This window comes from Pipistrellus hanaki (genome assembly GCF_964339955.1).
Source record: "Pipistrellus hanaki genome assembly, chromosome: 4".
NCBI lineage: Eukaryota > Metazoa > Chordata > Mammalia > Chiroptera > Vespertilionidae > Pipistrellus > Pipistrellus hanaki.
In genome coordinates, this window is record NC_140506.1 from 12,759,898 (window position 1) to 12,773,217 (window position 13,320).

At 37.4% G+C, this 13,320-nt stretch overlaps 1 protein-coding gene across 4 annotated transcripts in view; it reads right to left on the reverse strand.

Annotated features, from left to right (window-relative positions):
* The window catches only part of DNAH5 (dynein axonemal heavy chain 5), a 210,628-nt gene that overhangs the window by 133,891 nt on the left and 63,417 nt on the right, over positions 1-13,320 (reverse strand). For all 4 annotated transcript variants that reach the window (XM_084881713.1, XM_084881712.1, XM_084881711.1 and 1 more), the window contains exons 5-12: positions 12,506-12,727; positions 11,745-11,882; positions 10,846-11,022; positions 9,362-9,475; positions 8,601-8,708; positions 5,726-5,848; positions 4,969-5,184; positions 776-883 (exon numbers count right to left, since the gene is read on the reverse strand). In XM_084881713.1, coding sequence (XP_084737839.1) covers positions 776-883; positions 4,969-5,184; positions 5,726-5,848; positions 8,601-8,708; positions 9,362-9,475; positions 10,846-11,022; positions 11,745-11,882; positions 12,506-12,727 — 1,206 coding nt within the window. The remainder of the gene's footprint in view (positions 1-775; positions 884-4,968; positions 5,185-5,725; positions 5,849-8,600; positions 8,709-9,361; positions 9,476-10,845; positions 11,023-11,744; positions 11,883-12,505; positions 12,728-13,320) is intronic.

A 13,320-nucleotide genomic window follows, 5' to 3' on the forward strand; every position in this document is an offset into this window, starting at 1 on the left:
CCTCACTGGGATGAAAAAAAAGTCTTGAGATTAATTATGATAGATATCTATTGGGTGGTCTCTTCACCTCACCCTCCTCTGATAGCAAATATTCCCAAAGACCACAGGGGGGTGCTGTCTCTCCTGCTTTACCACATGCATCAGGGCTAGAACTGGCCAACCCAACATTGTCCTTTGGAAATTGGAGCTGGGGCTGGACCTGTGATATGTTCTCAGAAGCTGATGGCAGCCATACATTGTTCATATAGACTGACAGTCAAGATGGCTGATCTGTAGTGAGGGTGGGGGAGTGGGGGAAGGGGAAGAGGGGATAGCTGAGAGACGGAAGAGAGAAAGGGGTCCAGATGCTGAGTCAGTCCTGTTTCTAAGGCCAGCAGCCACCTTGCCTTTGGGATCTGCCAAACATTATTTACCATTTGCTTAAATGACCTCTGGTCATAATCACTGCTATAAAATAAACAAATGGAGATAAAATTCTATAGTCTAATAACCTTTCAACAGAAGATGGAAGTTAATAGCCTAAGAAGTAAGATGGAAGATATGTAGACATCTATGATTACAGATCATTATCCAAAGTTATACTTATGGCCCTTTAATCTATGAAAAAGAGCCTTCAATTATTAATCGGAAATCACAAAACGCAGGCTGAGGTTACTGCCAGTCACCTCCATGATGAAGATGCCTTGCCCTGCTGATGGTCATGATTAGCAGCATTACACAGAACAAAGAAAAAAAACAAACACGCCTGTAACAGGTATTTTATTACACAACCTACATGAAGGTCATCAGTCTGCTTGCAAAACTCTTCATAATCCTGGTCAAAATCCATTTTCCGCTGGTCTAAGAAATTATATTCCTTTTTCTTTATGGTGGCAACAATACCCTGCAATGTTGTAAAAGAAATAAGCCATTTCAATATTCTAGCATTATGTAATTAAGTATACCCTTTAAGTGTAGAACCTGAACAATCACTACCAAGGAGGCAACTTAAAAGGAGCTTATCTCTTTAGTTACATTGCTTAATGCTTATTACAGCAGTATAATGTTGCCTACTGCAAAGAAATCATTTGGAAAGCATTTTCATGAGGTCTAATGTCTTTTTGAAGAAAAATGTAAAATGAAGACTACATCTGAAAAGTAGGAAAGGTGTTTTCTCTAAAAATGTCTTATTAATCACATCTAAAATAATTTTTTAAAAAAAAAAACAAGCTCAGAGAAGTTACTAAAATATTTTTCATTGAAGTTTGACTTCTCAGAAAATAAATAAGACTTTAACAGAACACAAACTTAGAAAGAAAACCGTTATAATATCCACAGATGATATACTATCTTTGAAACCCAAATGGCTTAAATAAAACATCGAACCTCAATCTACCATTTAAAGACTCTCAAGAATTAATTGGCTTTCTCTGCCCTGCAAAGCTGCAGTCTATGACTACAAGAGGACAAATTAGGCAATTCATCTCCTTGAAACACTATTATCCAAAGTTTTGTTTGCTCTGAATAATGAGCTATAAAGCTCTGTGATCATTCTTAGCCAGGTCCTAAGCCATTCGAAAACTTGGGAGCCCACGCTGTTGACACAGGCATATAATTTTTATGAAGAATGTTGGGCCTCCTCCTGAGGTCTCCTCTTCAAAGTCATTTCCATTTATTTATCAACTCAAATATCTTAATAGACAAAAGTGTGTAAACTGCATAATTCCATGACTCAAGTTTGCTAGTTAAAACAACCTACTTTCCCTAACCTGTTAGGCTCAGTGGATAGAGCGTCAGCTTTCGTCCTAAAGGGTCCTAGGTTTGATTCCTGTCAAGGGCATGTACCTTGGTTGCAGGCACATCCCCAGTAGGGGTTGTACAGGAGGCAGCTGATCAATGTTTCTCTCTCATCGATGTTTCTAACTCTCTATCCCTCTCCCATCCTCTGAAAAGATCAATAAAATATACTTTAAAAATAAATAAATAAAATAACCTACTCCTTCATGCTATATAGCAACAAAATTAGCTCTATTTTCTAGTAGAAATTGTATATATTATAATGTTACCCATCGTGTTATATAGAGAGTGTAAAAAAAAAAAAGCATGGAAAAGCTACATCTCTACATTTAAATATGGTAATTAAAATGACTTGGAGCTCTTAGAAAATTCTGCTCAATGATTGGATTTAATGGTTGCTTAACAGTATTAAGTAAATAAGCCAATTAATAGTGACCTTTAAACCAACTAATCACACTCAATCCACTTAGAGTCCAAATTGAAAAATAAATAAATGGATATATTATTCCCTCTTTATCTTGCAAAACTTTCAAAATACAGATTTTCAGTCCTTTATTTGACAGACTTTAAGTAATATTTTTAATTTTTAATTGAATTTATTGGGGTGACAGTGGTTAATAAGATGATATAGGTTTCAAATGTACATTTCTATGATACATGATCAGTATATTACATTGTGTGCTCACCACCCACAGTCCTGTCATCCTCCGTAGCCATATATTTGGCCCCCTTTACCCTTTACTACCCCTCCCCTACCCTCTTCGCTCTGATAAGCACTGTTATCTGTGTCTATGAGTTTGGTTTGTTTTCTTATCTGTTCATTTGCTACTTTTCATTTTATATGCCACATATGAGTGAAATAGGTTACTGCACACCTATTACTTATACCAGTTAACCGAAGTACATATACCAGTTAACGCTGAAGACACAGGAATGAACAAGACAAACAAATGTCCCCACCCTAGGGGAACTTACAACCTGGGTGGGAGAGAGATGGCCAGAATAAGTCACAAACAAATGAACAGAGTAATTTTACACAGTGAGAAATGAGAAATGTTACAGAGTGTTTGAAGTAAACCAGAAGTCAAGGTTAACAATTTAGAGAGGGTCCTGAAATCAAGATCTGAAGACTAAGGAGGAAATAACTGTGAAAATCCAAAGGCAGAATTTTCCAGAAAAAATGCACTGTAAGCCACAGAATGAGGAGAAGAGGAGCTGGCTGAAAGGGGGGGGGGGGGGGGGGGTGTTGGGAGACGGGAGCAGGGCCTCCATAGCCAGGCAAGGCCCAGGATACATTCCTGTGGATGCCATTTTGAGCTTCTAATACTGGTACTAAAACACAAAAATCTCACTTTATACTTTCCTGCACCATCTACATTTTATCTCACTACCCTCTGGCTCATCCGTTTTAATTAGTATTTCACTTTAGATTTCCAAAGCAATTTCTTTTCCTAGTATTTTTATCAGGTTAGAACCATCTTTATCTACTCTCAGAGATATAGTTCAACTTCTCACTCAAAGATAAACTTTAAAATATGTTCCACAGTTATTTTTTTCATTAAGAATAGAGTCCAAATTGAAAAGTAAATGGATATATTCCCTCTTTGTCTTGCAAAACTGTCACTTTCAAAGTACAGATTTTCTATCTTGAAAATTTCACAGGATTCACCTAAAATGTTTCCTGCTACATAAGAAATATATTTTATTTTTCTCTCCCATAATCTGGTATACTTAGGAAATAAGACTACTTATGTTGGCTTAAACTGTTTAAGTACAAAAAAACTGGCAATAAATTGTATGATCCTTTTGGTGTGAGTAGCTCAGTTGGCTGGAGCGTTGTACTATACACCAACATGGTTTCGAGTTCAATCCCCAGTCAAGACACAATGGAAGACAACTGATGGATATTTCTCTTTCATGCTGATATTTCTCTCTTTCTCTTTTTCTCTCTTTCATCCTTCCTCTCTCTCTCTAAAATCAATTAAAAAAAAAAACATAGCCTCAGATGAAGATTTTTAAATTTCTTTTAATTATATGAGACTGTGTGTGTGTCTGTGTTTGTGTGTGTGTGTGTGTGTGTGTGTGTGTGTGTGTGTTGTTGTTGTTCTTGTTGTTGTTGTTAGTCCTCACTCAAGGATATTTTTCCCATTGATTTTTAGAAAAAGTGAAAGGGAAGAGGAGAGACAGAGAAAAACACCAATGTGAGAAAGGCACATCAATTGGTTGCCTGCCACACACACCCCAACTAGTACCAGGGACTGAGTTTGCAACCGAAGTACATGCCTTGGAATGGAATCCTCAACCCTTCAGTCCATGGGCCACACTCTAATCACTGAGACAAATCCGCTAGGGCAGTGGTCGGCAAACTCATGAGTCAACAGAGACAAATATCAACAGTACAACTATTGAAATTTCTTTTGAGAGCCAAATTTTTTAAACTTAAACTTCTTCTAACGCCACTTCTTCAAAATAGATTTGCCCAGGCCGTGGTATTTTGTGGAAGAGCCACACTCAAGGTGCCAAAGAGCCTCATGTGGCTCACGAGCCTTAGTTTGCTGACCATGGGACTAGGATTATACGAGCCTTTTGAAATTCAAGTACAAACATTTTAAATATCAACGTCACTGTTCTCAAACAAGAAACTATTGTCTACATCATTTGGCTACTGTGCCCATTTTAAAAACTAAGATTAGTCACATACATAGCTTACAATATAAAACAGTTAAAAGTAAAATTAACTAGGAATGGTAAAGCTACAATAAAATGTGATCCCTTTAATTTTTAACAGGTGTCCAAATAAATTGCTTACAAGCAGAGATGATCACATGACTCCCAGAACTCAGTATGAACGAGTGCCTGACACAGTACTGGCTTCATTAAATATTTCTTGCATGAATAAATGAAGTGATAAGTTATATTTAAACACTTTTCTTGTGCTACTAATGAAAATGCTTTTACTAATGATGATTAATTTTAGACTATTGGGAAGTCATTATCATAACCACACACCTGAAAAGAACATATTAGCACCATTACACAATTCTCAAATAAATGTGATTTCTTTATTGTTTAAGGGCTATGAGCTTATATTTCACATTACGAACTATTTGAATCATCCTAAATAGTTATTTGCATAAAATATCAAAGTTTTTGTTATGGAAAAGAGCAGCAACTTTAGTTGTAAAACAATACCTGGTATTTAGTGACCATGCCTTCCAGCCCTTCAATTTTCGAATCTTGCAGGACCGAGTATGTCTTAAAGGCTGTAAAGATGTCTAATATCTTAGCAAGACGTCGGTGGAAAGTTTCAAATTTTCCAAAAATATACATCTCGCTGAATTCAAATTGTTTTTCATTTGGATCTTGCTTAAGCTTTTGTTTTGTCTTCTGAAAACAGAGCTGGTATTCCTTAAAATCAAAAAGCAAAATATAAGAAAGGGAAAACAAGAAAGATATCAACCTTATTCTCTTCATGGTGAAGTTAGGGTGGGACTGCAAATCCTTCCAGTTTCAAGGCTTTTCATTTACTCATCCATCAGCCTGGAATAGCATCTTCTCCCATCCTCTGATCCAGCGAACTCTTGTTATCCATAATGCAACTCAGAAGAGCAGCCTTTTCACCCTGGTCCCACCATATGAGCAATAGTCTCGCTCTGTGTCTCTCTCTCCATCCATCAATCAAAAGCTTAAGAAAACCTTAGTCATCTTAGTCATCTTTGTATCCTCAGTATTTAGTGTGGTGCTGGGACACAGGAGGCCCCCAAAGAGGGCAGAATAAGTACATAAATAGAGAAGGTTTATTATCATGCAACTTTCTTAATAGTGAAGAATTACTGTTCTTTTTAGCAACCAAGATTATAATAATTGCTAGATAATTTAAGATGCATCACCAAACACAACGTAAAAATAATGAAACATTACCTAAATATATTATTAGGCTGACCATTACCTGCTTAAGTTTAATTGCAAATAATATTTTTTCCACAACAACATCCTGTGGCTGGCTCCACACAGAAGCGGTTCCATTGTTTGTAATATAAGCTTTACATGCAGATATCATCTGATTGGTCACCTGGAGTTTTACAATAAAATGACATTATGTACATAAGACAGCCATCAATTATAAATTGGACTATAGGGTCCTTAACTCTTGTTCCTATCAGAACATACAATCTGTGAACTTGAGCTTTGGATTTATTTGTTTCCATAGCAACTATGATCAAGCACTAGGCCTTTTTATTCAGCTTTATTGAGGCACAACTGATAAATAAAAATTTTATATATGTAAGGTGAACAATGTGATGATTTTATATACAGAGTGAAAAGATTACCACCATCAAGTTAATTAACACATCCATCATTTCACGTAGTTATCATTTTTCATGTATGTGCTGGTAGCACTTAAGATCTGCTCTGTTTCACAAAGGATGTGAAGGACCTATAAATTGAAAACCTCAAGACACTATTGGGAGAAATGGAAGAAGACATAAATAAATGGAAAGGCATTACATATTGATGGGCTAGAATAATCAACACAGTTAAAATGACAATATTACCCAAAGCAATATATAGGTTTTATGTAATCCCCATCAAAATCTCAATGGCATTTTAAAAATATATTTTTATTCATTTCAGAGAATAAAAGAGAGGGAGAGAGAGATAGAAACATCAATGATGAGAGAGAATCATTGATGAGCTGCCTCCTGCACATCCCCTGTGGGGCTGGGCCTCGATCCCCAGTAGAGGGCATATAGGAGACAGCCCATCTATTATTCTTTCTCATTATTGTTGTTTTCCATGTCTCTCTCTCCCCTATTCTCTCTGAAATAAATTTAACTTTATTTTAAATAAATTATGTATCATGCTTAACAAAATAAGTCTGATGAAAAAAGTCAAGAACCATATGATTTCACTCATATGTGGACTATAAAACTAAAAGCAACAAATAAATAAGCAAGACAAAAACTCATAGACACAGATAACGGTATGGTGGTTACCAGAGGGAAAGAGGAAGAGAGGTAGTAAAAGGTTAAGAGGTCAAATATGTGGTGAGAGAAAGAGATTTGACTTTGGGTGGTAAACACACAATGCAATATTGATGATGTATTTTAGAACTGTACACTTGAAATCTATAATTTTATTCATCAATGTTACCCCCCAAAATTTAATTTTTTAAATAAAAATGATCTGCTCTCTTAGCAAATGTCAAGTACACAACACAGTATTGCTAACTATAGTCACCATGCTGTACATAAGACTCCCAGAAATTATTCATCTTAATAACTGAAAGTTTATACATTTTTACCATCTCCCCATTTCCGCCAACCTCCCAGTTCCTGGCAACCACCACTTTACTCTCTACTTCTATTTGTTTGACATTTTTAGATTCCACACATATATTGTCTAAAACATTTGTGAAATCACGGAGTTGGAAGTACCACAGACTTCCAACAATTCAAGCCCCTAGAAATGACTCACTTTCCAACCTAAACACTGCTAAGCATTTCCCTGATCTCTTTGAGTAGCTTGCTCTACCACCTCAGTTTCTAAGTGTCATATGGTCTGTCCACCTGATCATCTCATGCCACTAATCTTTAGCAGACGTGTCTATAGGAGAAGGAAACAGAAAGAGGAAAGCTAAGATTTTATCCATCCATCCAAACTTTAAAAAGACTTCAGACTTTTCTCAGTGATTTTTTATAAATTAAAAGGACCACTGTATGCATGGAATGATATGATGGCTGGGATTTAGTGCAAAGGTATAAGAGAAAGAAGGCTGACCATGTATTAATAGTCATTGAATCTGTGTAATGTGTACAGGGGGTTCAGTATACAATTCTCTTTCCTTTTGCACCTGCTTCAAATTTCCCATAATGAAAGGATCTAGAAATTTAGATAAAAGGTTGTTTTACAATTTTATTCAACAAGGCCTGCAAATAATAGGCAAGCCAATTTGTGTTGTTACTACAGGAACAAAACAAGTTGACTTTGGAGTCTTCTGCCCAGGGTCTAGCCCCCGTGACCCCCACATGTAGTTTTAAAGTGTGGTCAGGAATTGCTGCCTTGTTACTTGATGTGAAAGCAGAAGAATTTTTCGCTGAGCACACAAGGCTGATGGCCCTATTTCCAGGAAGAAGTATGACTCCTACAGCATTAGTATTCACAGCACAAGTCACGATGAAAATTCCTCCATTTTAATACAACATTTAAAATCGTGCCTTGGCAATGAAAAAGTCATCTATTTCTCAAGAGACAATTTATAGTGGGAAAAGCAACAGTGCTCACCATAAACACTTAGGAGTTAGGACATAAGGTTTAAACATCGTTACGGTTTTTTGGCAGAATCATTATAATTGCTTTATGGATTACTGGAACATTGCAAGTGGCTTTTATTATTGAGATTACTATCCTAATAACACCAAGTAAACAACTGTGGCATCAAATAAATTCGGTACCAGTAGCTTATAAATATGAAACAGGAGATAGTCCGTTTTTTTCTTAATTAAAATTTACCCATGGGAATAAATAATGTGCTCAATAACCTAGGTAAGAAATTCCAAAAAGAATCTTTTTTCATTTTTATTATATAAATAACACAATATTTATTATAACAATTACTTTGAGAAATCATGCTTCCTGACTTGGCTAGAATCAGCCTCTCACATAAACTTAATTCTAGCTCCATTGGGAGATTAAGCTTTTTTTTAATTGTAGTATACAGAGACACTGGGTTGTATTAATACGGTCAATTTTAATTACCAAAATATGACCACTGGAAAAGAAATATCAGCGACCGCATTTCGGACTTAATGCTATACACTTACCTTTACAAACAAAGATGTAATCTTCTCAGAGGTGTTATAATAATGAGAGATACTGTAAATCATTTTTATTGCATTTATAAGTGTAGGAATAGCATCAATCATGGATATCTGGAAGACACCACAAAAGTTTTCTGGGAAACAAATATCAAATTCAACAAAAGTCTAATAGTCTAATCATGCCATCTAAGTAGCTTTTACTTAAAATTTTAAAATATTATCTAACACTTTCCATAAATACATTTAAGGATCATTTTATTATTTAGTCATAGTCATTTAATCAAATTTTATTTCAATTCAAGAAACATTAACTTTCTTTTCATGACATGGAGGTTGTGTTAATTGACAATCAAGTTTGTAATCAATAAAAGCAGGTACTTCCTAAAGTTCAAAGTTCAAAAAAACACCTGCTCAATGACTCTTCCCACAGTAGGGTAGCCCAAAATGTCAACGGCAATATTTAGTGGAAAATGCAATATGCAAGAAATTCTTTTTAAATATCACAAATACATCTTTAATAGATGGAAGGATGGATAGGCAAACGTAAATGTATAGATATAGATATAGATATAGATATAGATATAGATATAGATATAGATATAGATATATAGACATGTGTATATAGACATGTCATTTTCTTAAAAATAAAAAGAGACTTCTAAGACTTTTCCAACAGACTGTAATATCCAAAAACCAAAACTCTACACTCAATTCAGCTGTTATAAAAGGGCCATCAGGAGACTGAGTAGAAATAATTAACTCACAGGGTCATTGCTGTACAATGGGTCACAGCATTTTTCAAGTGTGTACAAATATCTGACATTGTCCTTTGCCTCGTTAGCTGCATCGGTGATTCGAATATCCATCTCCCGCCAAGTCTAAGCACAGTACAGGAAAGCAATTTTAATGCAATTATTAATAGAGAGGCTTCCAATATAATAGCTGCTAAGAGTCACCACAGATCCCTTGTGTCCGACTTTCACTTTGTCCTGGGCATCTTACATAAAACTGAACCCAGAGGGGTGAAGGACATTGTCACACTGAAGAGTAATTTTAATTTTTTACTAGGCCTTCCCTTATAAAACCTATTAAATAACTAGGACAGAGCATCAAGAGGGAAGCAATTATTTATTAACTGCCAACCGTATACCAGGACTGTGCTATGACCTGTGAATTTCAAAATGGACAGATATCTAAAAATAGAAGTAAAAGTAAATGATTTAGCTCCAGCCAACATGTTCAACTGACTTCATTGAAGTCCTACTGATATTTCTGAACTACAGCACAATGAAATGGTTGCATTCTTTGAACAATGACATAAGGTAAGTCTAAAGCAGTTATTGAAACAAATTATTGTTTAAATTCTTTTCATAGATTGAAACATTCATGCAAATGGCTAATAAATTGTCTTTATGGCAGCAATACCCAGTGTGGTAGGCACCTCTGTGATGGTCCCCAGTGACCACTGACTCCGGGTATTCATGTCCTTGTGTCATCCCCACCCCTTTATTGCGGGCTGAATCTAGCATTGCTTCTAACAAATAAGGTGTGACAAAGTGATGGGATGTCATTTCTGGAGTTAGTTTACTGAAAGACTGTGGCTTCCATGCGGGGTGCTCTCTTGCACTCTGCACATACTCCCTTCAATGGAAGCCAGCTGCCAGGTTGTGAGGGGCCAAATAAGTGGTAAAGAACTAAAAGAAGCCTTCAGCCAACAGCCAGCAAGGAACTGAATCCTGCAACAACCACATGAGTGACTTGGAATCATATCCTCCCCAGTCGAGCCTGCTGATGAGCCAACACACCTACTGCAACCTTGTGAGAGATCCTGAGTCAGAGGCACCCAGCTAACCTGCACCCAAATTCCTGACCCACAGGCTGTGGGACACTAAATGTTTGCTTTAAGTTGCTGAGTTTGAGGGTAAATTGTAACACAGCAATATAAAACTAATATACCAGAACTAAAATATATATAAGTTTTCATTATTACTACTCCTAGTTGGTGTGAATTCATACTATATATATATAATCATGTTATGATGTTTCATCTTAATTACATGCATACATGCATACATATATACATACAGGTATATCAGTCAACAAATAAAAATTATAGAAGGGCAATATCCAATCTTCATTTTTTTTCCATGAGGGTATAATAACATGTTTCTCTTCCTGATTACTCTGTGACCTGAAATACCCTAGAACATGAAATTCCCACTTCATACAGCAAAAAGTGGCTCACAACCTTCAGAAGTTTCGACTTGGCTGCAGCAAGCACTGCCAACACAGCCTTCACATCTGGGCTTTTCAACTGATCAAAAAGGTAGTTAAACTTGGACAGTCTCTTTTTCCAGTGCTCCAACTCTGCTCGGGGTCCAAGGTCATCGGCTTCCTTCCGCAGCTGATTGTTTTCTGCGAGGACCTGTGAATGCGCAGGATAAATGTGAGCCATTGAGCAGGGCTGGAGGTATGAATGCTATAGATAAGCAAAAAAACTATCTGAACATGCTCCTTGCTTATTCATTTGCATGTTTTGAATGATAGCCTTTTACTAACTTGACACATATCCATTTTTACATCCTCCACAAAAACTTAGTTGACTTGTTCTAACAGAAAACTACTCACGTAAGGAGTTATAATAAGCTTTCGGAGGACCTGACCTCAGCACATTTCCTTGGTTATAATTATTATATATAACCTCAAAACAATATGACCTTAGAAAGTCCCCACACCTATGTTGGTTAATCCCAATTGTGTTTACTTTTTGATGCAATGTCCACCTCCACTTAGGACTTTTCAGAAAATACTTTTTAAGGTGAAGTCTCAAGATCTCTCTTTGGAGGACACACTAAATTAGAAAACTCTGAATTTCTACAGATGTTCTCATCAAAGTAAATTATGCCTTGAGGGGTAAAATAGCAAAGCGCTGTCTTCTAGTTATGTAAGCACACAGAGTCATTAACTTTCATCTCTTAGAATTCTTACTCTCTCTTCCTAATGACTCCAAATTAACGCCAGGGGAACCTCTCACCTTTCAGGCACCCCTGGTAAAGTCCTTAGGCAAATGCGAATAGCAAATGATATACCTTCATCCACTGGCCAGTTCAGTAGCATGGCCACTGATATTTGGCTTCTGTAAATTACCTGTTCTGTTTGTTTGATCCATACTTTCATACAACCTTCTACTTTTTCCAAAGTCTCGGTGTTATTAGCTAGAGTCACATAGTCTATTGGTTCCTTCAGGGTTTTCAGTTCAAATATGTCACACTTTTGAAGGTTCACCTAATTAAAATGAAAATTAGATAATAAGGTGGTGCTTTTTACACTAGGTCCAAGTTCCTTCCTTCTGGATGCAGAGCAATGCCACAAGTATTTCATACTCTGCAGCCACACATCTGACATGACTGAGTCTTCCATCATAGTCACCATTTCTATGGAACCTCTGATGCATTAATCACTTCTAGCTAAGAAATTTAAATCTAGTCTCCACCACATCTAGAGGGGGCAATAAAAAATGCCCATGAGCCTTAGCTGGTTTGGCTCAGCAGATAGACCATCAGCCTGCAAACCAAAGGGTCCCAGGTTCAATTCCAGTCAGGGACACATAATTGATTGCAAGCTCCTCCCCAACTAATCAGGGCCCTAATCAGGCCTCATGCAGGAGGCAACCAATCAATGTGTTTCACACTGATGTTTCTCTCTCTGTCTTTCCCTCTCTTCCACTCTCCATAAGTTCAATGAAAAATATTCTCAGGTGAGGATTAACAACAAAAAAATGCCCATGAAATTTTTTCAAGATTTGCAAGACAGTGGGATTAAGACTATTTAAGAGAAGTATTACACACTTCTATGTTGATTTGCTCGCCCTTGACCATTTTTTGAAGGAGTAACTTCTTCGTGCTTACCTTCTCCTTCAAACTCTCCTGCGCGCCCGAGAGGACGCTCACAAAGCCTTCCAGAGAACTCAGGAACTCCTGCCGAATGCCGGCTGCTTCCTGAAGCCCCTCGAGCTCACCCCAGCCCTGGCTCCTGGCCCTGAGCGTGGGAATGAAGATGTCCGACAGCAAACGCCGCATGCTGTTGAGGAGGCCCCCATCTGCAGCATCCAACATGTTAAAGCTCACCTCCTGGAAAGCAAGTGAGAACCTTTACTGTAAACATCACCTTCAGTCGCAACATAGCCACTAAGGCCCATTAACCACCCATCCTGTGGAAGGGAATAAAGACTACCCAAGAAAAGCAAAGGTTAGTAATTCAGAGCTTGCTGTATTAAGGGAGTTCGCCACCATCACCTACCTTCGGCATAGCCTCATTGGCAGACAGAGGAGGGGGAGAGCCTTCTCGTGGGGTGTCCTGATTGGAGGGTGCTGACCTGGGGAAGCTAGAGGAGGGCTAACTAGAAGCAAGGTAACCTATGTGATTGGTCAGGGGAGCACATTGGCTTTTCCTAGTTGGCCCCAGAGAAGGCCATTGGAAGTACAGACAAAAATTCAGTAGACTGGCACTCGAGAATAAAATCCCGGCCATTCTGACCACCTGTGACAGCAGTTACTGTTTAGCTTCCTTGTTGGCTTTCCTGAGAGTCTGATAAGCAGGCTGGCTACCTTTTGCTTTTGTTGTTTGTTTGTTTGTTTGTTTGTTTGTTTATTAATCTTTTGTAGACAGGGTTTTGCTTTCCTGGGAAGGTTGCTGCAGGTTGGAGGTCAAAGTTTTATTGTAT